Source organism: Rhinolophus ferrumequinum, chromosome 13, assembly GCF_004115265.2.
Source record: "Rhinolophus ferrumequinum isolate MPI-CBG mRhiFer1 chromosome 13, mRhiFer1_v1.p, whole genome shotgun sequence".
NCBI lineage: Eukaryota > Metazoa > Chordata > Mammalia > Chiroptera > Rhinolophidae > Rhinolophus > Rhinolophus ferrumequinum.
The window spans coordinates 7809030-7836153 of record NC_046296.1 but is presented as its reverse complement, the minus strand read 5'-3'; the positions used below and the strand labels follow the sequence as shown (position 1 = coordinate 7836153).

The 27124-nt window shown below is 39.2% G+C and overlaps 1 protein-coding gene and 1 pseudogene across 4 annotated transcripts in view; one reads left to right on the top strand and one right to left on the bottom strand.

Annotated features, from left to right (window-relative positions):
• The window catches only part of RMND5A (required for meiotic nuclear division 5 homolog A), a 60371-nt gene that overhangs the window by 7434 nt on the left and 25813 nt on the right, over positions 1 to 27124 (top strand). For all 4 annotated transcript variants that reach the window (XM_033124569.1, XM_033124570.1, XM_033124568.1 and 1 more), the window contains exon 2: positions 15054 to 15196. In XM_033124569.1, the coding sequence (XP_032980460.1) occupies positions 15054 to 15196 (143 nt within the window). The remainder of the gene's footprint in view (positions 1 to 15053; positions 15197 to 27124) is intronic.
• LOC117032884 (transcription factor BTF3-like) lies at positions 3930 to 9257 on the bottom strand (annotated as a pseudogene).

Sequence of the window (27124 nt, the reverse complement as noted above, 5' to 3'; positions counted from 1 at the left end):
ATGACTTAATCTGTATAATAGAGAAAACGATTTGATTCATGTTACCTTTGAGAACTTGTTTGAAATTGCTTTAATGCTTGACGTAATAAAATCATTGTCCTAAGGTTATTTTATCTTTTAAGTAATTTCTAATTGTAGATAATAGGGAGAAACTTGCCAGCACTTTCGTGATACTATCATACTAGGGCTTAGAGAGAAATGTCCATTGTTTTTGTGTCTTAATCTATTATTAGGATGGTGAAAATGGTATTTAAGTAAACTATTCACTTGGGGTATTAAAACTTTTTATTTAGGGCCCTGCTTCTTCATCTTTGAAAATAACCCCAAAATGCAGTTTAGGGGAGAATTGTGGAAGGTCCTGGCTTGACGTACGTACTTGGAGCCCCATGGTCCTCTGTGTGACCCAGAAGTTGATACGTACTAGGGAAGTGATGATCTCTAACTGAGCATTTCTTTGAAAGCTCCACGAATTTGTTGAAGAGTGATGGAAACTTCTGGCCTTCCTCTTAGATTAGGTGCTAGTCTAAAGCCTTAAAGAACTGGGATTAGAATTTCCAGTAGGACTTGAGTCTTTTAGAATTATACTTTCATCTTATTTGGATTTGGTGATTGTATGGCTGAGCTCAAAATGGTTCTTTGGGAACACCGGGGAGTCCATAATAAGGCTCATATTGCCAAGTCTTTCTCCATTTAAGATTGAGGCCTGAGTAGTAAGTTCTTCTTGTACTGGGGTACAATCTGGTGTGTTATCTTTGATGAGTTTGCTGTGTCTGTGGAATCCATATGGATTTAATATCTTATCATTGGTATATGAAGACATTTGGGACGAGATAGGAGAGACTTCTTTTAAAAGAAATTAGGACCTTAGAGAACTTGGAGGCTAATTGAGGAGATAAGGTGAGTTTGCACTTGTGGAATAAAATACAATTTTGTCCTTGAGCTTAGGAGATCTGGGTTTGAGTCCTTGCTCTGCCGTTTACTGGTTCTACAATCTTGCTTAGTCTGTTTCCTTTTCAGTAAACAGATAACTTAAAACACAGTTATGGGAATTAAGTGGGTAATAGATGGGAACTGGCTTTGAAATCTAAAACAAGTGTATTTGTTATTTTTAAGGTCTGTGCCTTTAATCAGTGTTAAGCATTGTTTTAATTGAAACACTTTGACTCTTCAGGTATACTTATTACTGGAGTATGTTAAATACCATTCTGTGCCCAGGGAATGTACCTGCTTAACATTGTAAGGAATACTCAAAATGTATAAGAAACAGAATCTTCAAGAAACTTTAGTGGGATAATGAGACCAGACTTACATTTGAGAGGGGGAAAAACCCAAGGCCATGGCACAGCATATATAACAGTGCTTTTGTTTGGCATAAATACTAGCAGTTCAGAGAAATGGGAAGAAAAGGAGCCCTTAGGAAGAACTACATGGGGCACCTGGTCAATAGTAGTTAATCACCAGTTATAGGTGAAGTCTTTTGAGAGTTATTAGGTTGGTACAAAAGTAATTGTGGTTATTGCAATTTTTAACCTTTTAAACCGCAGTGATTTTTGCACCAACCTAATAAAAAGGACAAGCAATTTTTCTCATGCTTTAAGAGCTTTCTATCTAGTTAGGGATATGAGACCGGTATGTTTTTAACAAACACAGACAAACAATGCCCTGTAATGCAAGGTCATATACAGATAGTCCCCGACTTACGATGGTTCAGCTTAGGATTTTTTTGACTTTACAATGGTGCGAAAGCGATACACATTCAGTAGCAACCATACTTCAAGTTTTGAGTTTTGAAGTTTGATCTTTCCCTGGGTTGGTGATACGTGTTAAGATACAAGATGCTGGATAGCAGCAGCAAGCCGCAGTCCCCGGTCAGCCATGCGATCACGAGGGTCAACAATTGATACTCTACAGTGTATTCCCTGTGTTAGATAATTTGACCCACCTGTACACTAATATAAGTGTTCTGAGTATGTTTAAGGTAGGCTAGGTGAAGCTATGGTTTTCGGTCGGTTAGGTGTATTACATACATTTTCGACTTACGATATTTTCAACTTACGATGGGGGTTATCTGGAAATAACCCCATCATAAGTTGAGGAGCTTCTGTATATAAGCCCAATGCTCATTGAGTGGTACAGACTAGGCAGGGTAGGAGTTGAGACGGAGAGACTTCCAAACTGTGGGAAGTTTCAATAACAGATTGAATGTGACTAGCAGGAAGATAGGACGGGGTGGCAGGAGAGGAGATTGGTAAGAACAAAGGTGCGGGGGAGTGGGAGTACAAGAGACGTTCAGGGAACAGTGGAAGACCAGGGTGGGGAGAAATGGGGTAAGAGAATTAAAATTAAATTGGAGTCAGGTTTTATATAGTTATGGCTACCAGAGAAAGTTAGGCTGGGAAGATACTGAATGACTGAGGTTGGGGGAGTGCTTTTTGATTAGAGACCAGTTGTCAGCAGCATTTAAGCTGGTTGGAGTTGGGAGTGAGGTTTGGCAAGAAGACTAGTTAAGGTAAGGTTAAGTGTCAGTGTAGATCTGGTAAGATAGGGACCCGTCTTTGGGTAGTCGCGATAGAGCTGTAAAGGGAACCCGAGCATAGACTTCCCGAGGGAGGTAATACCAGGACTTGGTGCCTGGAATGGATGGAGTCTGGCGCAGTGGTAAAGAAAGGCTTGAAAAATCAAAGGTTAATAATCTAATGTTTAACATGAGTAGACAATTATGGAACCAGGAAGGAAATAGGAAGTTTAGGAGAGGGGAAGGTAGAAATTTGAGTTTGATTTTTAAATACGAAATCCACATTTCAGTGCTAAAACTTTATGCAGTTCAGCCATTCATTTCAAAGATAAAGAGATAGATACCTAGAGATAATTCTCTACATTTTGAATTTGAAGGGAGTGAATAGGTTGTCTAAAGTGGACTAACTAGCAGACATTTAAAAACTTTGCACCTACATCTTTTTCTTCTCTCTCTCCAGTTCTTGCCTCATAGCCGGCTTTTTTGAAGCCTTCCAGTGCCAGTAACGTTGGTCTTGCTCTCTGCTCCAGGAGCACTGTTAATCTGTACCTTGTAATTTAGCTCTTAAATACAAACTTTTCTTTCGTGCTTGGGTTTGCAGCACACTAGGCTGTGATTTGGTGCAGTAGATCAGAATACTCATCTCAATCCCCTGTTCTGTTGTCAGGAGTTGACCGACAAATGCTATACTTTGCAGATTTACTAGCTATTGACATACTGAAAAAAGTTTGTTTTCAGTGTGTATTGCCTGTAGAAAAATGAGTATGTTCTATTTGTGCCTTTTCCCTCCTCTGAATAAATCTCAGTTGAGCAGCTGCTGTGTCCTAGGTACTGAGGTAGCTCATAAGAAGCATAAAACTAATAGGCCAGTTTAGTTTGCTACTCACAGTATGAAATAGTCCTTGTATTTTTTTTAAAATGCTAACCTTACCTTTTCAAGTTTCAAGTTTTTCTCTTTTAATATTTTACAAGCATATCCATGTCCAACTACTTCTTTAGAATCAGTCTTAGACCCTTTTATCGTTTTTACTCCTATCCTAAATTGCTTCATCTGTCTAGAATACAATCTGTACCCTGAACACAGGCATTTATGCTCAATTCAGTGTCAATTGAATCTTAAGTGTCATGGTTCTCCTTTCCTTTCTTTTTTTCCCCTTAACTAGGCAAAGAACTTTATTAACCTTTGTTCCAAACTTTATTCCCAAGTTTCTTCACCTCAATTAGCTGCAAAGAATGATTTGTGTATAAGCAAAAACTGAAAAGAGCTGCAGTGTCCAAGGGGCTTGGGCTTAAAAATATTAGAGATCAAGATTTTATCAGATCCATGAACAAAATTTTAAAAAGCAGTCATAATATAAAATAGCAGCTCCCCGTAACTTCTTCAAGTTTTATCTTCTTCAGAAGTTGACTCAGTTCAGTTTGCTTCTTTCTTGGAAGCCTCACCAAAATTCTCCACAAGGTCTGGAACTTCACCATCGTCATCCTCTCCGGGAGCAAGTGGTGCTTTTTCATCCCCAGATGGTTTGGGCAGAGCTTCGGCCAGTCTTAAACTGGTTAGACCGTCTGCACCAAGCTAGTTTAAGATGCTGGGTAGCATTTCTGTCAGGTGCTTGGTCTCAGCGTGGCCTGCGACGGTCAAAGTGTTCGCTGCCAGAGGCTTGAACTTCAGGCTTGTGAAAGTGGATCACTGTTCCTTGGTTTGTGAACATAGTCACATCTTCAATACGAGAGATATTGTTGACCCCCAACTTCTTTAAGGAGAACTGAAGTTTATTTATTGTCTGCTGTAGCTGTTCTGTGAACCAACATCTTTCTGCGAGCAGTTCCTTTCCCACCAATGTGCACTTGTGCCTGCAGTTTGGCAAGTTTCTCCTGGTTCATGATAGTTGCTTTCATCTTGTTGGAAAGGAAACGGGGCCACGCAGGGGACTAGGGTTGGCACTCGGTCCTGAGCAGACCAGCTGAGAATAAAGGCACACATGCAGGGACACAGGATGGCAGCTAGAGCTCTCCCTTCCTTTTTGACTTTAGGTTTTTTTTCCTCCCTGTTTTGTCTCTGTCTTCTATTTTGTTTATTTTAAGGTATTAAGACTTTTTTTTATAGGAGTGGGATAAGGTAGATGTTTTTTTCCCCTTAGTGATGCCTAATCGTTTGGCTTTTTCTATTTTTATTTTTTTTTTTTAAGGGATTAACTAGAATGGACTCTGGATTATAGCTCTATGAGATCTGAGTTTTCTTAGGTACAGTTAGGATTATCTTTACTAAATGGATTTCTTTGTATTTATCTACATCAAAGCTGTGTGCCATTTTGCTTTCCACTTAACTCCAAATTTAAGTTCTCTGTCCATTTTCTCAAAATGGAGTTAACTTTTAATAACTCAAAAGAGCTAAAATGCAATATGTGTAGTATTTATAAACTAGTATATTTATAATTTTCTCTGCCTCCGGAATATTCATAATAATGTTAAGTCAGGTCTCTTTGATTTCTGGAGACTCCTGCTATTTATTTCTACCAAAATTCTCTAGTCTTAGAGAGTGAGGTTTTCAGCCCTTTTGGAAATCGGAGTAATTATCATCATAGCAATATGTTTCTGTATTGTGCCTCACTATTTTCTTATAGAGTGCTCTTAATTATAGTGTGGCTCATCTCTCATGTGTTTGACGCTTAGGCAGCATGTACTTCATGGTGTAATTCACACCTTTAAATTGCCTTTTATAGACAAATTAGAATTTAGGATTATCTGCCAATGAGCAGACGTATCAGAGTTGTAGCTGAACTGTATCAGCTGCCTATCAAACAACTGTTTAGTTTTAGCAGTGTTATCTTTCTTTAACAGTGTGTTCACAATCATTTGAGGGTTCCCTTCCATTGCTTATTTAATCCATAAAAATAAGCATTAAAATTAAAAACGCAAATACTGAGTAAGGACGAGAAAGAGTTTTTAATCTTAGTGATGTCTTTGTCTTACTTGTATTAGATGGCCCAAAATAAAGAGTAAATCTTGTCACATATTTGGACATGTGATTATCTTAAGTCAATGTGATCAGTAATATAGGAAAATAATTGAACAGCTATATGTACAAAATGCTAAACTGTTATTTGAAGGTTATTTATAAAACCAGTGTATAACTAGGAAGTTCATGATTTTTCACATTATGAGAACCAGACACCCCTTTTAACGTGTAAGTTTGTTTTACCTTCCTACCTTCTGGCTTGGGGTACATTTTTACAGGAACACACTGTGTATTAAAGTTGAGATGTATTTCATTTCTTTGACAAACCTTGGGATAATCTTTTACAAACAATGAAACTGGCTCAAAACACAAGCCCGTGAATTTTTATTCCAAATCTTTACCTATGTGTTTAAAGTTGTTCTTTTCTTTTTGCGGGGGGTTGTTATTTGGAAAAGAAAAGGAACTTATAACTGGGGTAGCTTTATTTTGTGAGTATGTTTTATTTGAAAATTGGTGTGTGTGTATGTTGACTTATGTATTTGTTTGCTTTTGGGAAAATTTAGGCTGCAGTGCTGTTGTGTAATGCGCAGTAAACATCCTGTAAGAGTGGAGGCTCAGGGAACTGCTGAGTGTAAAACTGTTGGCAGTTTCAGAGGGTGTTGGTTGAGAGTGCGTCGGTAGTGGCAGTCTCCAGTGCTGGCCTTGAAATTGAAAATGTGTCATACACAATTTATTACTTTTTTATTCATTCAGTTAGTAGTTACCGAAAGCCTAATATGTGCTAGTTACCATGTTAAACACTGGGGATTAAAAATCGTATTTCCTATCTTTAATTAATATGTGGGAGGTGATAGACAAATAAATATTTACAATGAAATGTGAAGCCCTGTTAAGGAAATATTTATAATGAAATGGGAAGCCCTGACAGAGAGGTGTAGGATGCTATGGAAACAGATAATTTTTCTAACTTGTTGTTTCATTGAAACTTATGGATATAAATGCTGAAATGGCTTTGCAGAGAAGCCCAAGGGCAGAGCTTGAAGTCTTAGCTAAACTCTGTAAGAACAGTTTGGGATTTAACTCAGATATGTTTTTTTTTTTCTTATTATTTATTATTTATTTATTTATTTATTTATTTTTTTAATTTTATTTTTTAAATGTATTGGGGTGACAATTGTTAGTAAAATCACATAGATTTCAGGTGTGCAATTCTGTATCACATCATCCATAAATTACACTGTGTGTTCACCACCCAGAGTCAGTTCCCCTTCCATCACCATATATTTGATCCCCCTTACCCTCATCTCCCACCCCCCAACCCCCTTACCCTCTGGTAACCACTAAATTACGTTCCCCAGATTAATTTTCAAACCCGTGGCCATCCTGTGGTCACCGACTGCCCTCCAATCCCCTCACCCTCCCCCCCAACTCCCACCCCTCCCGCCCATCTAGCAAACCTCAGTTTTTCCTCTTTGTCTCCAAAACTGTTTCTGATTAGTTCATTCACTTATTCTTTTCTTTAGATTCCGCAAATAAGTGAGATCATATGGTACTTATCTTTCTCTGTCTGACTTATTTCACTTAACATAATGTTCTCTAGGTCCATCCATGTTGTTGCAAATGGTAAGATTTCTTTCTTCTTTATGGCTGCGTAATACTCCATTGTATAAATGTACCAGTTTCTTAATCCAGTCATCTACCGATGGGCATTTTGGTTGTTTCCATGTCTTAGCTATTGTGTATAGCGCTGCAATAAACATAGGAGTGCATAAAGATTTTTGAATTGAAGTTTTGGATTTCTCCGGATAGATACCTAGGAGTGGAATTACTGGATCATAGGGTAGTTCCATTTTCAGATTTTTGAGATACCTCCATACTGTTTTCCATAGTGGCTGCACCAATCTGCAATCCCACCAACAGTGCACAAGCGTTCCCTTTTCTCCACATCCGCACCAGCACTTGTTGTTTGTTGATTTATTGATGATACCCATTTTGACTGGGGTGAGGTGGTATCTCATTGTGGTTTTTATTTGCATTTCTCTGATGGTTAGTGAGGTTGAGCATTTCTTCATATGTCTGTTTGCCATCTGTATGTCCTTTTTAGAAAAATGTCTCTTCAAGTCCTCTGCCCATTTTTTAATTGGGTCGTTTATTTTTTTGGAGTTGAGTTGAGTGAGTTTTTCATAGATTTGTGATATTAATCCCTTATCAGATATATCATTGGCAAATATCTTTTCCCATTCAGTAGGATCCCTTCTTGTTTTATTGATGGTTTCCTTTGCTGTGAAAAAACTTTTTAGTTTGATATAATCCCACATGTTTATTTTTTCTCTTACTTCCCTCGAGCGAGGGTATAACTCAGATATGTTTAATTCAGTTTGTCAAATGTCTGATTTTGGAGGGAGCCATGACTATTCCAGTATCTGAGAATATCACCCTTAAAACCTGTTTATAAAATAAAAGTTCCTATTCTATTGTTTTGGAAGGAACTTAACTTAGACCAACCATGTGTGTTGGTTTTTTGCTTGGAATTAAAATCTTTTATTGACGTGGTAATTGTTTTACCTGTTGAATCAAGTCATAATAAAAGGAACCTTACTTGTGTGGTACAGCCACTTTGAAAAACAGTTTGGTGGTTTCTTACAGAACTGATCCTCCTCTTAGCATAATATGTAGTGATCAAACTTCTTGGTATTTACCCTAAGGAGTTGAAAGCTTATGTCCACACAGAAAGCTGCACATGGGCATTTGTAACAGCTTTAATCATAATTGCCAAAGCTTGGAAACAACCAAGATGTCCTTTAGTAGGTGACTGTAGTACATCCAGACAATGGAATTCAGCATTATGAAGAAATGAGCTATCAAGGCATGCAAAGACGTGGAGGAAGCTTGAATGCGTATTAGTGAGAGAAACCAATCTGAAAAGGCTGGATGATTCCAGCCATGTGACATTCTGAGAAAGGCAGAACTGTGGAGACAATAAAAAGACCAGTGGTTGCCAGGGGTAGGGTGGAGGAGAGAGAGATGAATAGGCAGAGCACAGAGGGTTTTTAGGGCAGTGAAAATGCTTTGCGTGATATTATACGGATGGATATGTATCATACATTTGTCAAAACCCACAGAATGTGCGACAGCAAGAGTGAACCCTAGTGGAAACTAGGGCTTTGGGTGAGTGTGATGTGGCCATGTAGGTTCGTCCTTAGCAAGAAAATAACACCCCCCCCCAACTTTACAATGGTGTTGAGTGATGTTGATATGGGGGGGGGCTGTGCAGGTGTGGGGGCAAGGGGAATATGGGAAACCTCTGTACCTCCCTCTCCGTTTTGTTCCAAACCTAAAACTGCTCTGAAAAAAATAAAGTACTAAAAAAAAATGTACTTAATGATGACTATAAATGATGAGCATTGCCTCAGAACCGTTTCATTCAGTATTGTGTATAGGGCCCGAGTCCAGGGAGGTTTATTGCATTGAAAGACACAGTGGGCACAGGACTTCACCCTGGGAAAAGTGACCACCACAGTGGCCATCATCCTGGAGTCAGGCATTCACCGTCAGATCGTGTGTCGTTACGGGAAAGATGACTGTCATGGGAATTCCTCCCAGCTTTACTTCTAGCAATTGAATCCAGTTAGATTTCTTTCACAGAAAGTTTCCCCTAGAAGCAGGTTTTGTTTTCAGACAGAGAAGACAAAAGAACATTGGAACTCTCCCTTTAGGACTTAGAAGTTTGGTTTTACTCAGTTTGGTTATTACAATGATTTTCAAACCTGGTTTTACCTTTGGCTGTTTTCCACTGAATCCATTTGAAAATGCATTAGTGGAATCTTTCTCTCTGAACAGGGCTTTCCCAGGGTTCTCTTTCAGGTTATTCCATTATACTTTCCTTGCGCTTCCAAATACTTTGTAAAATTATTTTTCTTTGGGGCATACTGAGAACTCTCAAAGTTAATTAATTGACCTTATACTACTAATATCCATCATTTATAAGCTTGAAAACCAAAAAGTATAGTGACTTGTAGATAGTAAAGGAAGAAGCATCACACTCCAGATATATACGTTGCTAAGATTTGAAAATATCTATGGATTTCAAGGTCAGGACATAGAAGTTCAGTTGGTAAATTCCAAATAACCTCTCTTCTCGAGTTTGGGCTCTGCTTTTTTGTTCTCAAAGCTGTTTGTTGTCTGTTGACTGTAGAAACAAACATGTCTGGATGGATAGGAGTTATGGCTTGCTTTTTAAAGTTTCTTGTTTAAGTTGAGCTATAGTTCACATACCATAGAATTCACCCTTTTAAAGTACACATTAACCAGCTTTTAGTATATTCAGAGTTGTTTAGCTATAACCAGAATATTTTCATTACTCCCCAAAGAAACCTCATCCTGACGGTCACTCCATTTCTCCCATCCCCTCAGCCCCTGGCAACCATGAATCTACTTCTGTCTGTAGATTTGCCTATACTGGACATTTCATATATAGGATCACATAATATGTTGCCTTTTGTGTCTGGCTTACTTCACTTAACATAATGTTTTCAAAGTTCATCCATGTTGTAGCGTGTATCAGTGCTTCATTTCTTTTGAATGGTTGAAATTATATTCCATTGTGTGGATATACCTCGTTTTGTTTATCCATTCATCATTTAGATTGTTTGTACTTTTGGCTAGAATGAATAATGCTTCACATACAAGTTTGTGTGTGGACATGTTTTCAGTTATCTTGGTTATATACCTACCTAGGAGTGGCATTCCTGGGTCATACGGTAACTCTGTTTAACTTTCTGAGGAACTGTCAAAGTGTTTTCTACAGCAGCTGCACCATTTTACATTACACCGGCAGTGTATGAGGGGTCTAAATTCTCCACATCCTTGCCAGCACTTCTTGTTGTCATCCATCTTTTTCATTATAGCTATCCCAGTGGGTCTGAAGTAACTTACGGTAGTTCTTTTTTTTTAATAAAAATTTATTGGGGTGACAATGGTTAGTAAAATTACATAGGTTTCAAGTGTGTAATTCTGTAATACATCATCTGTATATCTCATTGTTATCAGCACCCAGTCAGTTCTCCTTCCATCACCATGTATTTGACCCCATTTTTACCCCCCTTTCTCCCTCTTATTGTAGTTTTGATTTGCATTTCCCAATTGACTAATGATGTGGAACATCTTCCCCGTGCTTATTGTTTACTTGTATAACTTCTTTGGAAAAAAATGTTTATTCAAATCCTTTGTTCATTTGTTGAGTTATTTCTCCTGTTGTTGAGTTGTAAGAGTTACTTATATGTTCTGGATATTAGACCCTTGTCTGGTAAATGATTTGCAAATATTTTCTCCCATTCTGTAGGTTGTCTTTTCACTTTCTTGATAATGTTTGAAGTTCAAAAGTTTTGTTTTGATGAAGTCCAATTTAATTATTTTTTTCTTTGCTTGCTTGTGCTTGTGGTTTCATATCTGTGTAATCCAAAGTCACGAATACACCCATTTTCTTCTAATTTGATTTCAGCTTTTAAATTTGGTTCCTTATTCCATTTTGGGTTAATTTTCATGTATGCTGTGAGTCTTTGTATGTGGATATCTAGTTAGTTATCCCAGCAGTATTTGTTGAATATGGCTTTCTTTTTAACTTTTTTCCCTTTATTCACCATCAGCCCAAATACTTATGGTAACAGTGCTTGCAAATGTGCAAGACATATGATAAGAGTGTGGAGTATACAGTTTCAATAAGAACCTTGTCTTCCCTTCAGGACTTACATCTAGTTGAGGCTGATAATAGGATAGATACGTGAGGGTGTTAAATGGCATACAGTTCAGTGCCAGAAGAGTGGTGGGGAGAGCAGAATTCGTTAGGAATTGAGAAGACTGAGTAAGGCTATGGGCAGAGAGTTTCATAGTGGAGATGAAGCCATTAGGTTAGGTAAGGTGGTAAACCGAAAGACCACAAATGGTCAGAGCAGAGCTACTGGAGCACTTAGATTTTTTTTTTTTTTTTGGCCCAAAGTATCTATGGAATACCTTTTAGACAGATTTTGAGATTTTCCTAAATTATCAAGTCTTCACATAGCCTAAATTATGTTGTTAGAAGTTGGAAGCACCTGATACATAGTTTGTGCAATTATACTTAGAGATAAGGGCAGTTTCTATTTTGGTTGCCCCGTATTGGATTGGTTACCTGCTGGTCCTGTCTTGTGTTTGCTTATTTTGTTACTTTCTGCAGTGTTTGTCTCTGAGCCAGAGTTTCTATATTCTGTCTTCACAGGCCCTGCAACCTTCTAGGATTTCTTTTCTTGAAACCCTAGAAAACCTGTTCTTGACGTGGTCGCTGATAATTCCACCTTGTAAATCCAGTGGTCAGTTCTCAGTCCAACTCTTACTGACATAGCAGCATGTTTAACACAGTTGGTAACTCCCTCCTCCTTGACACATTTTCGTCACTTGCCTTCCACAAACCCTGCTTCCTTGATTTTGCTTTTATGTCACAGTATTTCCGTAGTCTTTGTTAGGCTCCTTTTCCAGTTCTCCTTCCTCTTGGTCTCGTAAACTTGGAGTTCCCAGGACTCTCCTTTCATCACTTTGTGTCTACACTGGCTCTCGAGGTAATTTCATTTAGTCTCATGGCTTCAACTATCACCTGTATGCCGCGGCTCACCAGTTTGTACATCCCGCCCTGCCCTTCCTCTTGAACTCCAGGTTTGTGTACCTAGCTGACTCCTCCACGGATGCACTGGGTGACTGTCACTCAACATCTCACATGTAACAAGCCACACACTGAACTCTTTATCTTTCCGTTCCCCTCATACCTGCTCAGCCTAGAGTCCTTTTCATCTTACTTAAAGACAATGGGATCTTTCTAGCTGACTCAGGCTAAAAACCTTGGAGTCATCGGTGAGTCCTTCTGTTCCCTCACATCCAGTAGGGCTGCCTGCTGGCTTTACTGTCAGAATGTATCCAGAACCCACCACTTCTCCCCACCTTCCCATCTAACACCCTGGGCTGAGCCCCTGTCATCTCATCTGGATTGCTACCACCACCTCCTGACTTTCCTTCCTGCTTCTGTTCTTACACTCCTGTCACCAGCCAGCATGACCATATTAAGTGTTAGATCAGTGTATGTGCCTGCTGTGCTCAGAAGCTGGCAGTGGATAGCCCTTTCACTCAAAGTAAAAGCCAAAGTCTTTACAGTGCCCAAAGGCCCTCCAAGATCAGGACTCCATTGTCTCTTGGGCTTCTGTCCTCCTATTTTCCTTTGCAGGAGATCAACTTGAGCCGCAGTGGCCTCCTCAGTAGTCCATGAATAGTCTGGTGTATTTCTGCAGTAGGGCTTTTGTCCCCTCAGGTTGGAATGCGTTCTCCTGTAGGGGAGGAAAATAGTTTTCCCTCTACCCTTGTGAGTTTTTGGCTGCAACCCCTGTAATAAAAGATAGATTAACGAGAGAAAAACAGATTTATGAACCTGTATACGTCATGTATACAGGGAGATACCTAGGGAAAAATGAGTGACTCAGAGAAGTGGCTTAAAATTGAGGCTTCAATACCATCTTCAGCTAAACACAAAAGAAAGAAAGGGTGTGGGAGTGCAGCTAAGGGTAGGTTACCAGGAAACGCATGGTAAACAAAAGTATGGTTTGTTATACAGATAAGTCGCCTTCTCCATTGATAAAAGTTTCTTGTGATTTAGAGCCATCCTTCTCTTCCTGGTGCAGAGAGGGAGACACCTTACAAATGGAGATTTCTTTTATAGACGTAAATTTCACTTAAAAAGAATAACGTCTTTGTTTTCAGAGTTTTTCCTCTGTCTGCTGTTTCTCAAAGTAAACCTTATGCTAAAGAAGCATATTTTGGGGTGGCATATTCTGCTACCCTTCACCCTTAAGGTGGCCACATGGCTAATTCCCTTCTTTCAAGCCTTTGCTCATGTCATTTTCTCAGTGAAGCCTACCATGTCTACCCATTTTCAGATTGCAATTACTTAAACCCACATATGCTGCCGTCTCTTTTACTCTCCTTCCCCACCCCCAGCATGTGTCATCTTTTGTCGTACTATATAATTGACTTATTTTGTGTGTTGTTCATCTTGTTGGCCAGCAGGTGTTAGGGCATGGATTTTTGGTGGTTTGTTTCAGTGTTACACGTATCATGTAATGAGTGCTCAAGAGATACTTGTTGAATGAATGAACATACTAGGGCTACTGTAGTTCTGGGCTTGTTCAAATTCTTGGGCCCTGTCCTGAAACAGGAGGCCAAACCAGTCGAGGGCTCGTGCTCCCTGTGCCGCTCAGCCAGTAGACCCACACAGGAGTTGGGTCATAGAATAAGCGTTTATGATCAGAGCATCGGTGGTCTGAGAAGGCAGGGGTTAAAATCTCCAAAAACTGCCTTACTATTCTCAGACCAGCCTGGGATATCTAAGGCACACTGGGCGGTGTGATGGTTCCAGGGGTCTGCACGGAGCCTTCCCTCTGGCATTGTGGCTCCAACATGCTCATCACCCCAGGAGCAGTGATGACAGTAACCTGGAAAGAATGCTAGGCCATAGAGATTGTAACAGGGGGCATTGTAACTACCTGTTTCCCTGAAAATAAGACCTAACCAGAAAATAAGCCCCAGCATGATTTTTCAGGATGACATCCCCTGAACATAAGCCCTAATGCGTCTTTTGGAGCAAAAATTAATATAAGACCCGGTTTTATTTTCAGGGAAACACGGTAATAACTTTCAGTTGATTTTATCATGTGAGTCTAGGAGTCCTCTCCCAGTGGAGTCCATAGGACACGTTTAATTCCTTCTGCATCAAATTATAACATGAACGAAGTGTCTTCTACCTGGAAAGCTCATTATAGACATTGAACTCAGGGTGTTTTACTGGGTACTGGGCATATGGGCACCCTCTGCCTAACATGTACCAAGATTCCAGACTCAAAGAAGGAAAGCAGGAGTTCAGCATAAACCGCACTGGGCGAACTGTTTAGGCACAGTGAACCATGCTTTTCAGGTAGGGTGGTGGGAACCCTCCTGAAATCCACGTTCCCAGATAACTAGCCAAAGGGTCAGCCTTGCAAGCAGGCCTTTCTCAAGATGAGCTCAGACCCGTTATGTTACTCATTTTTGTACATCATGATATCCAAAGAAGTTATTTTTTTTTCCTTCTACTTCTTTATATAGGATATAAAATATTTAGACTACATACTCTCTTTAGGAAATTTAGTAATAATCAAAATGTTTTGAGAATGACTTGAACAGTTTATAAGTGGATTGAGTAAGTGAGTTTATTTGCTGAGACATTTTCTGAAAGATGCGTTGGCAGTATTATTCAGTCTATGCTGATTTTAGTAATTACAAAAGTGGGTTTTTTTCTTAGTAAAATTTTCTTATTTCTTCCCCCCCAATAAAAAAATATATTAGGATAACTTTCTTAGTTTTCACTTGAAAAATATTATCACGAATGTGACCATCTGCTTCAAAGCAGATGCTGATTTTTCTTCACTTTTCTTCCATCTTTCATATTCCAAAGAGCCTATTTGAAACTTGCCATCTTTGGGATTGCTTTTGTAAGTAACCAATCTTTTTTTTCCTTTCCTTTTTTTGTAGGCCAAGATACTGAATTATCAGGGACGCTTTCACTTGTTTTGACCCAGTGCTGTAAAAGAATAAAGGACACTGTTCAGAAATTGGCCTCTGACCACAAAGACATCCACAGCAGCGTTTCTCGGGTTGGAAAAGCCATCGACAAGGTATGGTGTCGCAGGAAGTGTTCGGTTATTGTTAAGCAGCGTCCTTCATCTCCTGTCACTGCTTTGATAACATTCGCTTTCTCAACTTATTTTATGCTGTTCCTTTCATTCCTGCTTTTAATAACTTTTGCAGATCTGGTTTTACTGTGTTATTCTTAACGTTTCCTATTGCTATTATTTAAAAAATTAAAAACAAACCAAAACAACTTTTTTACAGCCTTGTTATTTATCCATTTGCTTATATGAGTACAGCTCCCACTGTCATGATGAGTAAATTTCCCAAGAAATTTTAACCTGCCGTGAAGGAGTTGGCTTACAGAAGTAACTTTTCCTGCTTCCTGAGTAATTCCCTGGCTGTGCCTCTGTCTGTTACGGAACAATTAAGAAAACACCCTTGTATCCGTCTGCCCTGTGTTATCCTAGCTCTGTCTTCCCGTCAGCAGGCTAGTAGCTTTTCTCCAGTGCTGTTTTATGTGTGAGGGGGTTAGTTGCTAGTCAGCAAGGCCAGTCAGTTGTGGTGGGTGATTTTTCTTAAAACATCTCTTTAAAGCTTTGACTTGGTGGCTTACATAGAAGAGCTATTGTTTTTAGCGCTGGGCCAGTTTTGCCCTTGGAGTTCATAGCCCTACTGGGGCCTAAGAGAAGTGGCCTAAGGTTACTTCTGACCGCTTCAGCCACTGGGGAGTTTGTGACTGGTTATGGACATTTTTGTTCGCACACTGTAAAATTCTGGGTGTGGCAAAGGCATCCCCTAATCAGTCCTATGAGTTGTCTAGTCTGTACACACAAGAGCGATAACTGTAATGTAGATAGAAACTCATGGAATCTAGAGAGTGGCTCTAACTCATGGATAAAAGCCTGTTAGAGATTATCCTATGGAACAGCAGTATTGAAAGGCTACAGTGGAGGCGGCCTAAGCCAGAACTATCTGCTTCTAAGGAGGTATCATTAACTGGTAGCTGTGGTATGTCAGGTCCGTGAGTGGCCGGGGCTCTGGGGACTGGGTGGCTGTGGCTTACAGAAGTGTAAGTCACCTTTCAGAGAGCTCTGAGCACTCCCGTAGTGCTGAGGGCTTCAACTCAGCAAGAGGCCAGAGAAGCGGTGTTGGCAGCAGCAGCCCCAGTTTTGGATCAGTGATGGCCATTGCCAGCAAAGGCTGGGAAGGCAGTAAATATTCTCTGGAATAGCTTTGAGGTTGTGACACCTGTTTGGTAACACCCAGGGAATGAACACAGCTTTGGAAGAGGCTTTGGCATCAAACCTTTTGCAGCCATAGCATTGGAAGTCTTCATTTGGTAGCTGAAGTGATTGTTGGTGTGGACTAGCTTAAGGACTGAGTGGAATGGTAGGGGGGCACTTGAGAGTTGATCTTAAATTACTGTGAGCGAGAAACCCTCAGTTTCTTTAGGGTGGTGTAACTACTGGTGATGTTTAGGAAGCTTCAGAGTTTGGCGGCAGCTAGTGTCCAAGGCACTAGTGCTTCTGGTGGTTCCAACCCCAGAAGGTTCCTGGAGGCATTTGATTGACTACGAGGCTGCTTGCAGTTATGGCAGAGGGTGGGAAATTAGGACCAGAAGATGCCATGACAATGAGAAGAGCTGAAGCTTCCAAAGCAGCCAATCAGAAAATATCTGAGAAGAAACCCCAGATGGGAATAGGTGGGCACGGCCTCAGCAACCATACCTTAAGTGTGTGGGCTACTGGCCACCAGGATCAGCAGCATTTGGGCAAATACCCCCCCCGCTTTGCACTTATCACTGGTCTCCCCATTTCCTGGTTCATGTATGTTGTCCTGTTGTATTTATCATGAGGACCCTCTTTTACCTCGTCTCTCTAGCTACTGGTAACTTGGTGAGTGTGTCTTCCACCTGATCTAGCAAGTCTTTACAAATATTTGTTGAGGGTTGTCAGTTATCTTGGCTGATCTTTGAGACAAAGCATTTAAATGTATTTGGTGCTAGAAATGGCAATATCCCTGAGAAAGGAAACACGTAGTCGTGAGTAATTAAATTCTGACTCTTTAGGTGGGGACGTGTTTGAGGCGAATGTTCCTAATTACATATTTTAATTTACTCATTTTTCTTTTGAGAACATTTTTTATGTACTTGGAAGTTATAAGGGTTTTTTCAAGTAATTTTTTAAATAGTTTTATATTCTTGTGAAAGTAGTTTAGGTTCCAGGTGCCTTAGATTCTTCTGATCTATCATACGAAATTATGTTACTGAGTTGATACAGCTAAGTATTCGTTGAATTATAGTCCTGGGTCACACACACACACACAAAGCCTGAATCTTTTAGCCCAGTTCTCTAACATCTTTCAGTGCGTTCCCTCCCAATTTTATTTGGCATCTACTTGGCCTCAGCTGTAGAGAAAGCTGCCAACCCCACTACAACTACCTAGACACTGCACAGGCTTCTCACGTGTATGAGGACTTCTGTGTAGGCTGTTGTCACATGAGGCTCCATTGACTTGTAAAGTCCTTTTTTTTTTTTTTAAATAGTTTGGATCTGGTACATTTGTACAAGCTTCCAGGGCCACCTGTTGTATTCGCTTGGTGGACTCATGGATTGGTGGTGAACAAACAGGATGAACCTGAAGCTGCTGTGGCACAAGTCTTTAAGACCACAGCAAATAGACTTGAGTAATAAACTGGAATGCTGTCCCACAGCCTGTGAGCACCATTTTATGGCCACTTGGCCACTTGTTCCCAGCCCTCCCCCCGAGGGCAGGACAGTCAGAGAAGCTGGTGACTCCTTTATGAGTAGGCTGGTTTTGCGTGAGGAACTTCGTACATTTTTGACATGCTAAGTGATCTTTTTCCTTTAGTGTTTTAATGCTTCGTGGGTTTTAAAGTTCTCTAGTCATACTTCTCCGAAAATGTAAGCAGAAAAGTTTGTGGTATTAGCTAAGGTATTTTGTGGCTTTTAATTATTGTAAACATAAAATGTTGTTGAAGATTTCTGCTTTAATGTGTTGACTGTTTTCAGATGTCCATAGTATTATGATCGCTATTTAAAATATATAATACCAAACTTTGGGTTCTGTGGCTTTTTTTTTTTAAAACAAATAATTTGTTAGTCTATTTTTGTGTGTGTGTGTTGGCCTATTTTTAACTTCCCCATTTTAAGAAAATCTAGAATTCTCTCCTGTTTAGGGTGTTTTATTCAGTCTTTTACTTGACTTTTTTTTTTTTCAGTTTACTTCCTAAGTAAGAAAAGTCAATGAAATGATTACTGCTTTAGACTTGTGTATATTTAAATAAATAGTGCTAAGATTTTAAGGTGTTTAAAATTTGCTGTGGGACAGTTGAAAATGAAACACATAGTACATATTCTTTAGAAGATTCTGGTCTAGTTTGGTGGTGATGTAAGAGTGCTTCTTGTAAATATAGAAGAACTGAAAAAAATTCTGAGGCAACATAAAATAAAGTTTGCATGGGATGGACTCTGCTTACTATAAAGTAAAGGAAAAATCATAGTGCTCTTGATTAATCTAAGGTTTGTGGAGTTGGTATCTTAATTTTGACTTGGAAGAATGGGTAAGATTTAGCGTAGAGCAGTGAGGTCTGGTTGTCTGTGGGGCCAGGAAAGGTGCTGAACAACAACTGAGAATATGCTTGACTCCTGTTAAACACTCAGGGACTGACTTGATTGGAGTGGCTGACCCTGTTGGGAAGAGGGCGAGATCGGGTGGGGGACGGCAGATGGAAGGAAGGCTGAAGGATTTGATCCGGGAGCCGGGGGGAAAGGGAGTGAATGATGAAGCAGTTGAGGCTTTGCGGGCCTCTTTAAACAGGGTGGTATTAGACTACGGACAAGTCAGGAGTCGGAAGGTAATAGCTGTCACTTACTGACTGTTGACCATGTTCCAGACACAGCCACACGCTCCGTGTATTTTTTCTGTCATGCTGCCGTGCATTGTTCCATTTTTACACATGAGGAAACCAAGACTCACAGATACTAAGTAACACACTCCAGGTGTACAGCTTGGAAGTGATGGATCAAGATATGGGAAAAAATTTCAACAGCCTGTTTTTAAACACTGTGTTTTAATAGGAAATGAGGCCATTGCAGGGCTGGTAATGTTTTGAGGAGGAGAATAATGGTTACAGACATTTTTTAAACCACATTGCCTGAATTGATCTGCCACTAGATGGCACATCTACATTGGTGAGGCAAATGCTGACTATATTTTAAAAACAATGGAGTAATTAATGCTATAAAAAGTGAAATATAGAATATTTTAAGACAGTTTTGGTGAGCATTCTGGAACTGCCTTTTATGTAGGTATGACTGGGGTATGAGAGGAAAAAAGATGCCAGTGGGAGATAATGTCTTGGGTTTAGCCTAAAAATAGCAGTTTAGATAGAGTACGTGGGTAAATCAGATGTGTGCTAGCTCTAAAGTTCTGTTATGTAATGGATAAATCCTTATGTAGTAGAGAGAAGTTACTGTTAATGAAGAAAAAAATTAAAAAGACAAAGTTCACTCTGCTTAAGAAGAAATAGAGCTGTTGAATTCTGAAATATAGACAGATAATTTGATACATATTTTGGGTGGAATTTTAAGAATTACTAAAAAGGAATAGTTAACAAAGTTATAAAGAGACAACAGTGATGTAAAAAGCCAAGAACATGCTCCCTAAATATAAAATGAAACATATCAAGCTAACTCCTCTCCCCCAAGAATTACTAGCAAGTAATGTAAGAAAATATAGTAGATGACGTGTCTAAATTTTTGCAAAGCATTTTATAAAAATCTCGTATCTTTGTGGTCAAGATGGAAGATGTTCCTTTTTAAATTACGGGGTTTAAATAGGAGCAGTTATATTCTGCACACTCTGTTCACTTTGCGTGGTCTGAGGATGGGCCTGATCTGCCCAGGCTTGGCCGCAGCTGTTTGCTGCAGGGTGGTGGGTACCTCAAGTCCTTCCCTAGGATTTCTTCTCATTAGAGCATACTGAAAGAAGGGCTGGGAATGTGAGCCTAGGACTGATTACAAGTAGCCCCCAAGAGAATCTGAGAGACCCTGGTTACCTGAGCCTTTCTCTAAATGCAGCTTGTTTGGGCAAAAGAGATTTCTGTTCGTGGGAACCAAGACTCCTGACTCCTTCAAGCAGCTGGATGCTCTCTGGGTCTATTCACTTGCAGTGGGCTTCAATTTCTGTGAAACAATACTGGTTTTGCCCTTTTTAGTCTGAAGAGCATTCTCAGAAGATGAATTTTGGTTTCTCTGCCATCTGTTACATTACATTATTAGCTCTAAGCTATGGGCCTATATTGTTCTTACTTCTTCTGCTCTGAGCAGAATGCTAATGGTAATTATTTGTTGAATTGTAGTCCAATCCTCAGAGGAAAGCCTGGACCTTTGCTATCAGATCTTATGTTAGGATGCAGGATCAGAGGACTCCACTAGACATGAAGGTGGTGCAGACCCACTTTTGCCTGAGGCTACAAAATGAAATAACTTGCTTTGGGCTGGCATCAAAAGTCAGGTTGGGTTGAGAGAGGAAAAGGACGTTATACCCTATTAAGCTGTGCCAATTAATCCAGTCTGTAATTGTACTCAGTGATTTTAAATTAATGAATCATTAATGCCTCTGTTAATGTGCTTTCATATTTTTGTTTTATTTGTGTTTTCTCAAATGATTCTTTTAAATGCAGAATGGAAGATTTGGTAGCAAGGCCTGGCTCTCAGATTCAGATACTGTCGCGGGCTTACTGTGGGATAGGTCCTGTAGATATTTTCATGTACATTATTTAATTTAGTCTTTACCAACGCTTTGTAAGGTAGGGATGGTTGTCCACAGATACAGATGTTTTCACATCTAAGACTTTAATTAAGTAACCTGCCTGAGATTACAGAACTAGAAAGCCAATGGAAAAGCTGGGATAAAAACCCCGATTTTAAGAGTTTGAAGACTTTTTCTCAACTGGACTTCCTTGAGGGACTCCATCCCTAGTGCCCTAAGGCTCGCACTGTATGCATGAGTTTCTCCGCTGTGCATCTAGAATGGTAAGTATGTGCCATCTTTGGGAGAATTGGTAAAATACCATGTTTCCCCGAAAGTAAGACCTAGCTGGACAATGAGCTCTACTCTGTCTTTTGGAGCAAAAATTAATATAAGACCCTGTATTATATTTTATTTTATTTTACCCGGTCTTATAGTAAAATAAGACCAGGTCTTATATTAATTTTTGCTCCAAAAGGCACATTAGAGCTGATTGTGCCATTAGGTCTTATTTTCGGGTAAACACGGTAGTCACTCAGATTTCTGTAGTCTTTTCAGATAAGGAGACAGTCAGAAGAGCCTGTTGCCCGGAGCCTAAAGGTATATAAAATAATATGCAAAATACTGTGAGGGGATATGGACGCAAATGTGACTGGAGGATTTTAAGAATCTTTAAAGCCCAGCAGAGTAATTTGGTGTATCTCTGACCGTGCCACATTACTCCCCTTTGTTTATAAAGTAAAAACTTAATCAGTGTGGCTTTCTCTGCCCTCCCTCGCCCCCCTGCCCCCCCATCTGGCACTACCTGATCTGACACCTACCTTTCTCTTGCTTTGAAAACTAGACGTATGAATGTCGTACAATGGAGAGAATGGAATTCTTAAAAGGTAGCGTCTACATCTAAAAATGCATCTGTAAACGCTGATTATGACACACTACGTGATTTATTTTCTGGTCCATAGTTTGCAAAGCATTGCTGTCTGGTATATGCCTAAATATGGATTGTTACATCACAGGGCCTGGCCTGTGCCTCATCAACTTGACTAGGCTTGCTAAATTTTTCCCTAAAGGGTTTATACCAATTTGCAGTCCTACTAATCGTGTATAACAGTTTCTGTTTCTTCCGTTATTGTGTACACTTGGTGTGATCAGCTTTTCTAAAATTTTAAATTAATCACATGGATATGAAATAGTATCTAGTTGTATTAATTTGCATTCCCTTCATCTTTGAGGTTGAGCTTCTTTTCGTATGTTTATTAGAATTTCCCCCTTTTGTGAGTTTCTTTCTTATTTTTGGAACTTTATTTTTCTATTATGTTTGTCTTTATTTTTGATTGGTAGGATTTAAAAAAAACACACACAAAAACTTGTATGCTAATCTTCTGTGGATGCTACATGAAGTAGATATCATTTCCCAGACTGAGTGGAACTAGAATCCAGGTCTTATTATTGTATGTTAAGTACCTTTGCAGTATACCTCTCACTCCTAAACCAGATTAACTGGATGCTTAGAAGGGAAATTGATTCCTGGTAGGTGCAACAGTAGCCCATTGTTACACTTACACAACAATTTTTCTTCAAAAGTAGATGGGGAAGGTTAAAAAAAATTAACAGTATTAAAGAATCGCCACTTAGGAATTAAAATAAATACTGGGTTTTATCATGTACTGTTACCACTGGCTCAATAATTATAATTTCAAAAATGGATTGGAAAATGTATTTCAGAAATGGATTGGTTTTGGATGGTGAACAGTGAAAGCCAGTCCTAAGGTCTAACCAGTTTGTAAGCATGTTCTTGTGGTAAAAGTGATAGGGTGATCTGTTTAGAGTTCATAGTTTCATAAATTTACTCTTCCTCTGCCTCAGCTTCCAGATTTTAAAACTTACAGTAATTAAAAAGGTGGATAACATTAAAAGTACAGAGATGGCGTGTGAATTAGTGTGTCCTGGATTTCTTTCCAAACCATAACATCTCCTCCAGGCAGAGAGACCCTTGAATGCGTGTTTTGCTTTTGATTCTTCTCTGTAAAAGAATCCTGCTTTTACATTTAAGAACACTTTTCCTTTTTTTAAAAGGAAAAGGTATAGTCAAAGAAGTACTAATAATAGGTATTTCTCTTCATTAGCCAATTCTTGGCTGGTTTGCAGTGCTGCTGATTTCCTGGGTAGCAATGCAAACGAGTTTGGTCGCCTAGCAACAGCTGGAACTGATCCTAGCTCTCTCTGATGCAATAGTAAGAATGGGCAGTTACAACAAAAGGAGTTCTGACACTATATTACATTTTCTCAACCTCTTTTTATAATTTTTGCTTTAATTTTTATACAAGTGAGCAGAAAATAAGCTATGAAAGAAGTTTACTTATCTACCTCAGTGGTTTAAACGGGAAAATCAGAATGGTAGAACGGAGCGCAGAAATTTTCGTCGAATGCATTACTTATTCATATTTAGTTGTACGAATATTTTCCAAGGCTAGCAAGTAAGTTATATTATTTGAATGTAGTAGAGATATCCTGAGTGTTAAGGGTACCCGAGTTTTCTTACCTGTTATAGTAGTGGCCATGGTATGTACACCTTATGGAAATAAAGGTACATGAAAAGCATCATTGTAAATGGTTTAAATTTGTTGAAATATTAAACTCTTATATTTTAAAGTTTCCTAGATGGTCAAAATTTCCTTTTGGTATGTATGTTAAGGCAATCTTTGAAAGAATTTTTCTGTTCGATATGAGCAGTTTCTCTCTGGTTGTGTAGCCATTACAATTCTGAGTATGTACACTTAATACCTACTGCCAAATAAAATTGTCTGTTTTAACGTGGTCTGTGCTTTGAGCTGAGCAGTGTGTCTTACAAAGTTGTTTTATTTCTTTCCTGCAGCACAGATACCTGATCAATTTGTTCGGGATTGATGGGGTTGAAGAATAATCATTAAATGAACAAGTAGAAACCTGAAGGTTGTATTTGGATTGAATATGGTTGATAGGTCGATGAGGAATCTTTCTTAGTCTCAGTGATTCTTGCTTATGGGGTGCACTTAGTTAGACATTAGGGTTGGCAGATTCCTGAGTTTGTATTAAATTCTGTCATCTTCACATGCCCATTCTTTTATTCCCTGGAGTGATCATTTGTCTCTGGGGGAGTAAATATGAGAACATCTGTGAAGAGGAAAATAGTAGCCACATCTCCATTTCGTGTTCTAGTTGTCATAGATAGCATAAAGATAAAATAATTTGCTTAAAAGCACTAATGAACCATTATGAAATCATCTCTCAGCAGGCAGAATCTGGTGGGCAGAGGCTAACTTAGAGAACCGTACCCAGGCAATTGCGTCTCTTATTTTCAGGGCTGGGGATGGCCTGTTCAGTATGTGCATGGAAGCGGTGGCTTTAGCATCTAGGTACTGTGGATTATTTCTTATTTCCATTCTTTAAGTATGTACTAGACCAAGGAAGATGTCTATAAAAAGAAAATGAATAAAAATTAAGACCCCGACAGTAATTTTGCTTTTTGGGTTTTTTGTCTGAGTATTTCCAAATCTTAATGTACATGTTTAGTTTTAGGCTACTGACTTGATATCTAAGAACAGGGTGCATCCTCTTTAAAGAAAAATGTGCTTAAGTTTGGAGAAGAGAACTCTCCTGTATTGTGGTGATGTAAATGGTGTGTGGTTTGCAGTTTCTACTGCAGGTTACCTTCTACCAGTTCTTGTAAGTACTATAAAACATTCCTGTGTTACTTGGACTGTATTTAAGCAGTGATTGATTGACTAGGACTGTAATTTCAGCAAATCTGAAAAAAAAAAAATGCAAGAGGTTTATTAGGCGGTAATGCCTATGAAAGATAAAGGGGCCGAAAGTAAAATTGGACAGGAAAAGCTTTCAGACTACAAAGAAGACTCGTTCTTCCTTCACTCTTGATATTTCAGGTTGCCCTCTGGTATCATTTCACTTCTATCTGAAGAACATACTTTAACAGTTCTTTTAGAGCAGATCTTCTGGCAGCAAATTCATCTTCCCTTCATCTGAGAATGTCTTTATTTCATCTTCATTCCCAGATGATATTTTCACTTATAAAATTCTGGGATGACAGTTCTTTTAGTACCTGAAAAATGTTATGCCACTTCTTATGGTCTCCATGGTTTCTGTTAGAAATCTGCGTCATATTTCCCCTATAAGAATGCATCCCTTTTCTCTAGCTTTTTTGAAGATAATTTTCTTTGTCTTTAGTTATCAGCAGTTGCATGTTTTTGAGTTGATCCTTTTAGGAGCCTGCTGAACTTCTTGAATCTGTAGGTTTATGTCTTTTACCAAGGTTGGGAAATATTTTTCAAGTATTTTTTCCTATACTACAATCCTCTCTGTTTCTGGTACTCCTATGATATGAATATTAGATCTTTTGTTATTGTCCCACAGGTCCCTGAAGCTCTGTTCATGTTTTTCAAACTTTTTTCTGTTATTCAAATTAGATAATTTCTGTTGATCTTCACTGACTTTCTGCATTGTCACCTGCATCTGCTGTTATATTAAGTCCATCCAATGAGTTTTTACTTTGAACACTGTTATCTTCTGTTTCTTTTCTAAGACTTTGTTTTTGTCTTTCAAGATGTTTGCCCTTTGTTCTTGGAGCATTTTATAACTACTTTAAAGTCTAATGATTCCAACGTTTCTGTCATCTTGGCATTAGTGTCTGCTGAACATCTTTTCCAACGCAAGTTTAGGTTTTCCTGGCTCTTTGTATGCTGAATACAACTTTGTGGGACCTGGAGCAGAGAAATCACCTGAGCCTATTGACTTCTGAGCTATAGAGACCTGAGATAATAAAATTGTGTTGTTGTAAGTGGCAGTAGAAAACTTATATACTTACAGAATGCCTTATCCTAGAGGTGCAAGAAAATGGAGGGGGGAAAGAGATTTTTTTCCTAATCTCTGAGTAGTGGGAGAACCCATTCCTGTTCTTCGTGGCAGAATTAAAGAGCTTCTTCTGGAGCTCTCTTCATATCCTCAGTGCCTGTTCTGGGTTTTGGCTGCATTGCATCCAGGCTGACAGATACTAGAGAAAGAAAAATAGTAAACATACCAATTCTGTGACCTTCTTCCTCAATCCACTTACTACTTTTTGCTTTTTAGTGTCCCCAAGTAGCTGCTCCATTTATCCTGTCCTGATTTTATAACTGCATTCAGTGGGGGCGTGTGCTTACTTGATCTTACCCAGAACTGGGTAAGTTTATTAGTTTATTACAAAAGTCATTTGTATGGAACATGCTAATCTCCAGTGATAACTTCTGCTAATACTTTAGTGTACATTCTTTCAGATTTTTTTCTCCTAAGCATTTGTAGGCATTCTTTTTTAAAAACCACAACCAAAAAATGGGGTCATAATTTTATAGAAGTTTTTTTACCTAAGGTGTTTACCTAAGGTGTTATTTTTTTTACCTAAGGTGTTAGGGACATTTTTCCATGGTAGTAGATTCAGAGTAATGAACCTCACTTTCTACTTGTGAGAAGTAATAATACTGGAATAATAGCAACTACCATTTTATTGAACCAATTAGGGAGTGTATTAATTTGCTAGGGCTGCTATAACAAAGTACCACAGACTACGAGGCATTAACAGACATTTATTTTCACACGATTCTGGAGACTGGAAGTTCGAGATCCAGGTGTTGGTAGAGATGCTTTCTTCTGAGGCCTCTCCTTGGCTGGTAGATCACCGTCTTCTCCCTGTGTCTTCATGTGGTATCTGAGCTTCGGCTACCATTACAAAATATCATAAAGTGGTTGGCTTAAACAACAAAATTTGTTCTTACAGTTCTGGAGACTGGGAAGCCCAAGACCAAGGTCCTGGCCAATTCATTTCCTGTAGAGGGTGGACATCCTCTTTCCTGGCATCTTGATGACTGCCTTCTCACTGTGTCCTCACATGGCGGAAACAGAGGGAGAGCTCTGGTGTTTCTCTTTTATCTTACAAGAGCACCAGCCCTACTGGATTAGGGCCCCGCCCTTATGACTTTATTTAATTTCTATCACCTCCTTACAGACTTTATTTTCAAACATAGTCATATTGGTGGTTAGGCCTTCAATGTAGGAATTGGGGAGGGGGGACACAGGCATTCAGTCCATTACACGTGTCTCCCCTCTCTACCTGTTTGTGTCCTAATTTCCTCTTTTTATAAGGATACCAGTCCTATTGGATTAGGACC